This window comes from Contarinia nasturtii, unplaced genomic scaffold (assembly GCF_009176525.2).
Source record: "Contarinia nasturtii isolate CC-2019 unplaced genomic scaffold, AAFC_CNas_1.1 Cnas_scaffold_1037, whole genome shotgun sequence".
In the NCBI taxonomy this organism is placed as follows: domain Eukaryota; kingdom Metazoa; phylum Arthropoda; class Insecta; order Diptera; family Cecidomyiidae; genus Contarinia; species Contarinia nasturtii.
The window spans coordinates 1,363,729-1,371,668 of NW_022198383.1; the positions used below are offsets into that span (position 1 = coordinate 1,363,729).

Below are 7,940 nucleotides of genomic sequence, written 5' to 3' on the forward strand. Positions count from 1 at the left end.
TCTTTCACAACAGTTGGGTGTTTGATAGGTTTTGATTTTGTGATATTCATCATTATATAAGTTCAGAAATGAAAATGTAACAACTCTAGGATTGTTCAACATTGAAAGCGAATCCATTTGTTGCAATCAATATGTCACGAAATGTATTGAGAGTAGGCCGCTTAATATTGCTGGAAAAAAGGCTCCTGGAACTTATAAATCAATGGTAACAGTTTTAGATATCTGCTATTCACCAGAAATGTAAATTTAAATTCAGAAATTTTGGTCAAAAATAAAACAATATACTTTTCATGCAAGTATTCAAATAGTTTTTGATTCTTTTTTTCCTTCAAATTTATTCCACAACAATAAAGCGTCATTAGTGATTTTCGTGTCTCAATTATTTCAATATTTGTTTGTTTAGATGTTGTTATGTCAAAAATTAAAAAAAAAAAAAACAATTATAATTTATATTACATATGATTTACAATTTTTTTATCAAATCCAATCCCTGTTCAAATGCACATATTTTGTGGTCCAGCAGAAGATACCACACGAGATGTTTTAAACTAAACAACCTTGGAAGCAATTTGAATTTTATTTCTCACTTGAAATTTCCCGCACACATTATTTTTACACATTGGAACAGTTTTTGTTTTCTTCTCTCAATTCTTGTTTTCATAATAATATCAAACTCATATTAAATCAAATGATGAATATTGAATGTTGTTTTCGTCTAAATTCTTCCCACATATGGTTTATGTCATCGTGAAAACATTCTTATGGATATAATAATTATTTAAAATATAGAATTGTATGGTATAAAATTGTAACTTTTAAGTCTATTAAATTGATTTTCTTTCCCCTATTTAAATTGTTGCGTGAAACTCTCTCTAGGTGAACCTTATCGAAAAATGTAACTCGCATTCCATCAACGGTATTCGAATAGGCTTCTGAGCACATTCGATTGTCATTTGAGTGTTTACCATTTTTTCTTGTGTTCATCCATTGACACACCGCCTGGACCAAGTGAAACAATCATCAGAAGACCACCGATCACAGACAGAGTCTGAAATTTCGAAGAAAACAAAATTTAATTAATCGATCATGTGATGAAAATGAGCTATTTACACCATAGCAATGTTTATCACGATTTCGAATTGAAAATTGAATTGTCATTAAAAATAAATCACATTGACGTCGATACTAACCTGGAAAAAGTCATATTTCAAAAAGTCACGCAGTGGCTTATGTGATGGGATTGACCACCATGCATTGTAATACAAATTCAACATTGTTAATAAAAGTACCAATGCCAAGGCTGACAATTTTGTTTTGTAACCAATTGTAACCATCACCATGAGGATTGAGCCGAAAATATCTTGAATAACTTGGAGCACCGATAATTCAAAGCGAAGCAACGTAACGAACATGAATGCCAATAAAACGCGTCCAGCCAATTGCAAAAAGTTTTTCGGCTTGTTTTCACCAAGCGATGGAACTCCAGCAAATAAGCTACGACCTTCAACACGTGATTCGGCTAAAACCAGCAATAATGCGCCAATCAATGCGAAATTTCGCAACAGGAAATGGAAGTCCCACAAGATGGAGTATGCAATTGTCTGCAATTATATTTTTTAAATTAATATATTCAATTTTGAATTGAAGCAATTATATTTACTCACCTGAAGAACAACGATGAAGAATAGCATACCACAAGCTATGTCAACTTTGAATCGTGTAATAACCAAAGCACAGCCGCCCAGCTGTCCAAACAAATTCACCAATACGAACACTGTTGCTAAGAACTGAAAAACGAACATTCATTAGAATATTTAGATCTTGTGATTTTGGTGAATATATGCAAATTATTACCCATCCACATCCCCAACTCATATCCATATATTCTCTTTGTTCGTTCCATTGGAACCACATACGCAAACCATCCTCAAAGAATGTAGCTATCAAACAAAATCTTGCTATCGTCGGTAGAACGTGTTTTCCTTTTCTGATTACCTAGAAATGTGAAAAGCATAAATTTGCCACTTTTAGTTCCGCATACGATTTCATCAAATATTTCATATCGAAAAAGTGAAAGTTTATTATGTCGTGCATAAATCTTTTTCAATGGGTTAAACTACAACAACAAATATCACGAGTAAATTTATTGCGGGCCTTTTACTCAAAAAACAGATTTTAACATCACAAAATTAACGATATATTTCTTTAAAATGTTCATAAAGACGTGAGATAAAGACTTTGAATGAAAAAAAAAACAGAGTTTTCATATTTATCAATTTTCAGTTATTACTGTTAATTAATAGCCGTCTAACTGGAGCAGAAACGAACATATTGCGTTCAAAAATGATTTTTGCACAAAAGCACTAGATTTATACTTTTGTTTTGGCATAAGAACCAAAGAAAAAATCACAAAAAGATATTAAAAATCGATGAATACCAATCAAATCATATATTGGATCAAATAGATTATATAGATGACGTTGACAGTGTCGAAAGAGTTGAGCACACTTTTAAACATTTCTATGTTTGCCTGCATATTAATTTCATTCAAAAATTAATTAATCAACGTGTAACCAGCACATTTTTCTGCCCTTTAACCTTTGGACACTCTTCCTTTGTTGTATCGAAAAACTTACAATTTTCGTTCAACATTTTCAACATAATTATGTAAAGAAAATCGTATTTTTGGAACATACCTGATCGGCAACGTCTTCTGTTTTTGTAATGTATTCATTTGGAATATTCATTTTGCCACCGATTTGATTTAATTACAGAATAAACGAACGCAATAAATTCTCGATTGAGCAATGAAACAAAAAAAAATAATGCCTAATTCTAGCTAAATTGTTTAAAAAAATACTATATTTCGTCAATAAATGTTCATCTATGTTTAAAGTCAAATCAAATGATAAACATGTACACGACGACTTCTTCTAGATGAACGAAACGTTCCAACACGATACACACATACACGTAAATCGAGACAGTATCAGCAACTGAGTACGGCATGTAGCCAAAACCGAAACTCAAGTCAGAGAACAATAAAAATAGCGAAATGATGTGGAACATTGCCACTTTTGATTGAACTTGCTACAATCATTTCTGACAGTTAACGACGAAATTAATCAATACATGTTATGATGATGGCGAATTTATGATTTTTTTATGGAAAAAAGAATACGATTTTTTCAGCTTTTGATTTCAATATTGAGATTTTTTAAATTTATTTTATAATTGATTTAAATGGTGAAAGTGTGTTGGTAATGTAAACTAACCTTAATATTCGCTCCGCAACAGATGTCAAATTCAATGAAATACTTTTGGCATGTGTCATTCTGACATCGTTCAAAACATTTCACCGATTTTGTTTGCATCGTTTTCGAAGTTACGGAACAATAATAATCAAAGCGCATTAAAATGATTGAGATTACATGCAATGATCGTTTGGGAAAGAAAGTCAGAGTAAAATGTAATCCGGACGATACGATTGGTGATTTGAAGAAGTTGATTGCCGCCCAAATTGGTACCCACTACGACAAAATCATCCTGAAAAAATGGTATCGAATTTTCAACGATAACGTCACATTGGCTGATTGTAAGTATATAAAAAAACAAGTTTCAAATACAAAAATTTTAACGAATTCCAAAAGATTTCCCGAAAATACTCTTTTTTGAACGAATTTCTATGAAAAAATCCCAAAATGTTCGAGAAAAAAGTTCATTCCGGCATTCGTTTTTGAACGAAACACAAACGTTTAATTATTTCCGAATCTTTCTCATTTCAGATGAAATCCATGACGGCATGAATCTGGAACTGTACTACCAATAAGCATTTCAAAAAATACAAATAAAAAAACACAACAGCAAATATGTCATTTTTGGATTAAAAGTCGAAATAAGTGTAAAATAAAAACTTTCATAACAAAACAGCATGCGTTTTATTGCCAACAACCCTCCAGTCACTTGTTATTATTTTTTCGTTTATGTACAATATCAAATTGCTTTTGCATAATGGGATGGTTCAATTGTTCATCGTCTAATTCATAATTTTGTGATTTATCCTTAGTCAGTATTTCCGGATGTTCGATCCAAAACTTGTCTTGTATCAAATCCGTAAAGAATGGAACGATTAACTGAGTTTGATACCCGTTTAATTTCGGAACTTCAACATTTTTCCGCAGCAAAATCGTTCCCTTTCGATACATCTGAGGTAGATTATTGTAATTGATGCCGAAGCGTGAAAAAAGAATTTCATTCTTGTCCGATGAATACGTGCCGGAAAGATCCTTTTGAGCCTCCGTATTCGTTCGACCTCCTTCGAGTACCAATTTCCAGAAAACTGTGTTATAAAGATTATTTATATGTGTATCGGCTTGTCGCCAACTCAGATAATCACGTAAATTCTCGTCGCTTGGATAGAGAACGATTCGTGCATCAAAACTTGGCGGATACAGCAATTGTTTCTCTTCGAAGAATTTCCCCCAATGAAATACATAAGATGATGTGAATAAACTATTGACACACGTCACAATTTTGCTCGCTCTTCGACTATACACATCGGCGGTTTTATGAAATATGAATGAATACTCGTCACTTTGACCGAATGCCAACACAATCTCATTGAACTCCTTCAAAACCTGAACGGCAGCATAACTCATTAAATTCAAACCTGGGGATTATATTGGAATTTATATTATTTATTTCAAATATCAAATCTTCCATTGCGTACTCACCGTTGTCATCGTTGGGTTTGTTAAAATCATGCTTTTGCGTAAACTTGTGAAATGCTTTACCGTCAATGCGAACCACAATCCAACAATTCGGCAATATCGAATCATTTTGCTCAAAATTTCGAACGTAATCAAATCTACTATTGGCCATTGGTCGACTTTTACATATAAATCGCTTGGTGAAATTGGGTATAGAACTCAAGAGAGAGTTTTTACCACACAAATGACTGAACATTGTTTATAATATTTTGAGGTTATGTATCTATTTAGCAGTCAAAACCATATTTTATCCCTATTGAAAAAAACTTTGGGCCATGGAACCAATGGATATACAACTTAAATTAAAGGACCTATTTTTAATACGCAAATATTGGGCTACGTAAAGAAAGCAACATCAATGTCGAAAGACAATTATGAAATGTTTCAATAAAATAAAGTCATTGTTTTAAATCTATCAATTTTTTCAAACCGGCGAATTCCAATTGGATATGCGAAAAAGGACACTTGTTGATCATCTTTGGTTTTTTTTTTTTTTTGAAATAAAAAGTTGTTCACAGTTGAAAATCGTTCACATACAGAATTTTTGATCTAAACATAAGATCAATATATCTTGAACGCACTCTTTCTCTGTTTGACAGTGAACAATAGTTTGCCGGCATTTGAAATTGCGCATCAAAGTATACATCGAGCAACGCTGAGTTTGCACTTTAAACAACGTGCATTCATTCTCTCGGACGTAACAAATTCAATGAATACTCTCATTAATTGATTTTTTCGATTTTATACACATTCTTGGCTTCTATCCATTACTCAATCTGGTTTCATTAGTTGAAATTCAAGGTAATTTAAAAGAAATTGTTTAGTAGATTTTTGAAAATGAGTGATTTTACTGTTATTATTTTTTCCTCTTAGAAAGATTGATTACCATCAATATGGACGAAGTTGTTGAGTCAACACCTCAGCCAATTGGCATTAATGCGTTACAACAAGGGGCATTTTACTATATGCGAATGCCATTTTATACGGAATAGAAAATTTTCCTATTCATACATGAAATATACGAAGCAAAGTATATTCATCCGCATCAACATCTATGAAAATTCGTACATTTCATTCGCAACCATTCGCGAATGCCGCATACGTCTTGCTAGATGCGACAAACTGTCGTGTGACATTTGTACATACACATTGCTGTGTTCAGTTTGTCGTGGAAGTTTCAAACACAATGTCATTGTTCTCAACTAAATTTGAAAAACAGTTGAAGAAAAAATACAAGATTATTTGTTGAATATTATTTTAGAAGCCGTATTCGATTCGAAAAGTGAGATTTTAGAAATAAATTCAGATAATATAAAAGAAATTGAAAGTTACGTCAATGAAAATAAAAACCTTTCACAAGGCACCGTTTACAGTGATAATATTACAAGTGGCAAAGATTTATTTGCCATTTTAGAAAAACTTCACTCAATATTACCAAAAAAATATCAATTCGGCTTGAATCTCTGTCACCTAATCTGTCACTTTGACTTTTTGAATGTAAAAATATGACTTTTCATATGCGCCATCCGCAAAATGTGTATGAAACATTCGACACCGTCCGCAAATTTGTATGAAACATCCGCCACCATTCGCAAAATTTGTAAGAAACATTTGCGACCATTCGTTTACATTTGCAAAATATATAGGAAAAATTCGCTCGCATATGGATCATTCGTTTAAGTCGGAACCCCCTAGCGTTACAACCTTCGAAGCTCGGTTGCCAAACGTAAAAATAAAATGGATCAAAATCAGAACAGTCTGAATAGCGAAAATGATGCAAACGTTGTTAAGAAAATGCGATACAACCTTCGAAGTTCAAGTGACTTGCGTGGAAAAGCCACAAATACCGCTGCAATTGAATTGCCGGAACCAGCAATGGTATCAAAATCGAAGTCAGAATCAGAGCCACCAATCAAAAGTTTGATGTTGCTTGATGATTACTGTCTACTGGAAATCTTCGATCTTTTGAAGTTGAATGATTTGTCGAACATTGCGTATGTTAACAAGCGTTTGAATGCTCTGGCCCGAACTTATGTTCAAAGTAAATACAAAATTCCATTTGCTGCCAATTTTCAATCGACAAGCATTATGGCCCGTATCAATTTGGAAGCGATTCATGCTTTTCTTTGCATCTTTGGCAAAGAAATTACAGCATTGACACTAAATCGAGACTCATTCGACCAGACATTCAACGATTTCACAAGTATGGCCAAAATACTATCGTACATACAAGCATACTGCGCAAATTTAAAAGAGTTTACGCTAAATATCGCGGGAAATATCGCGGGAAATTTCAACCCTTCTCAAATCGATCTCTTTTTTACAAAGTATGCATACGATGTGAAACAATACGGACATTTCCCGGCAATTGGTGTTTCTAACCATCAAGCTATTTATAGCGTCTTTAACACATTCACGACCAAAAAGACAAAAGGAACATTTAAAATACGTAATTTCAAAAATGTCGATTTACAATGTGTAACTGATTTTGCAGAATCTATTGATTGGTCAAGTTTCAATTATAATTGCAACATAGACACAATGATCGATAATATTTATTCGATTATGAACACATTTCTTGATAACTTTTTCCCATATCATGAGATAACTTCGAAACATTTACCAGTTCCATGGATGACTGATGAAATAAAAAATCTTATGAAAAATCGAAAAATATTTTATGATTGGTGGAAATCCAATAGAAAACATCAATCTTGTGACATTATTTATGATTCATATAAAAAATTGAACAATCAAGTTAAATATCTTATCCGCGATTCAAAAAAAGAAATCTTTACAAAAAATTATGAAGAGGCTGATAACGCAAAAGATAAATGGAATAAATGAACTAAAATCTTTATACTGATCGCATATGCTTTTATTTTGCTTGTCATATAAATACTTGAAATCAAACTAAAAATTGAAAGTGGAAACTTGTAAGTCAATTGTTAAGATATAGTTGGATAAAATTGTTTGTGAATATGGCGCCTTTACCTATTGGTTAGAACATTTGTCAACTCTTTTATTCTGAATAGACCATAACTTAAAGTTCGTTTTTTTGTTACGGAATATTAGGAAAAATTGTAATTTTTCAGGATATCACACAATATAAAGGTATAGTGAATGATATATGAGAGTATTCAGACCAAGATCTTTTCGTAAAATTCCGTA

At 32.4% G+C, this 7,940-nt stretch overlaps 3 protein-coding genes across 3 annotated transcripts; 1 reads left to right on the forward strand and 2 right to left on the reverse strand.

The window, feature by feature from the left end:
• Positions 1-414: 414 nt before the first annotated feature.
• On the reverse strand, positions 415-3,003 carry LOC116344331 (surfeit locus protein 4 homolog). Its single transcript, XM_031772816.1, has 5 exons — positions 2,697-3,003; positions 1,855-1,995; positions 1,665-1,787; positions 1,191-1,601; positions 415-1,048 (listed from the first exon to the last, which is right to left on the reverse strand). Exons 1-5 carry the CDS (start codon positions 2,745-2,747, stop codon positions 962-964), a joined length of 813 nt encoding a protein of 270 aa, XP_031628676.1. The 5' UTR covers positions 2,748-3,003; the 3' UTR covers positions 415-961.
• A 313-nt stretch (positions 3,004-3,316) lies between these two features.
• LOC116343916 (ubiquitin-like protein 5) lies at positions 3,317-3,927 on the forward strand. The gene is made up of 2 exons (XM_031772234.1): positions 3,317-3,595; positions 3,786-3,927. The coding sequence occupies exons 1-2, from the start codon at positions 3,418-3,420 to the stop codon at positions 3,827-3,829; spliced, it is 222 nt and encodes a 73-aa protein (XP_031628094.1). The 5' UTR covers positions 3,317-3,417; the 3' UTR covers positions 3,830-3,927.
• LOC116343915 (probable tRNA(His) guanylyltransferase) lies at positions 3,901-4,966 on the reverse strand. Its single transcript, XM_031772233.1, has 2 exons — positions 4,734-4,966; positions 3,901-4,669 (listed from the first exon to the last, which is right to left on the reverse strand). The coding sequence occupies exons 1-2, from the start codon at positions 4,963-4,965 to the stop codon at positions 3,960-3,962; spliced, it is 942 nt and encodes a 313-aa protein (XP_031628093.1). The 5' UTR covers position 4,966; the 3' UTR covers positions 3,901-3,959.
• Between the last annotated feature and the right edge of the window lie 2,974 nt (positions 4,967-7,940).

Excerpts from the sequence above, each read along its gene's own strand:
- LOC116344331 (XM_031772816.1), bottom strand. The coding sequence starts at position 2,747 with ATGAATATTCCAAATGAATACATTACAAAAACAGAAGACGTTGCCGAT. Across the intron at positions 1,996-2,696 it reads CAGAAGACGTTGCCGATCAG|GTAATCAGAAAAGGAAAACA; the intron begins GTATGTTCCAAA and ends TCACATTTCTAG. Across the intron at positions 1,602-1,664 it reads TCTTCATCGTTGTTCTTCAG|ACAATTGCATACTCCATCTT; the intron begins GTGAGTAAATAT and ends ATATAATTGCAG.
- LOC116343916 (XM_031772234.1), top strand. The coding sequence starts at position 3,418 with ATGATTGAGATTACATGCAATGATCGTTTGGGAAAGAAAGTCAGAGTA. Across the intron at positions 3,596-3,785 it reads TAACGTCACATTGGCTGATT|ATGAAATCCATGACGGCATG; the intron begins GTAAGTATATAA and ends TTCTCATTTCAG.
- LOC116343915 (XM_031772233.1), bottom strand. The coding sequence starts at position 4,965 with ATGTTCAGTCATTTGTGTGGTAAAAACTCTCTCTTGAGTTCTATACCC. Across the intron at positions 4,670-4,733 it reads CAAACCCAACGATGACAACG|GTTTGAATTTAATGAGTTAT; the intron begins GTGAGTACGCAA and ends TATAATCCCCAG.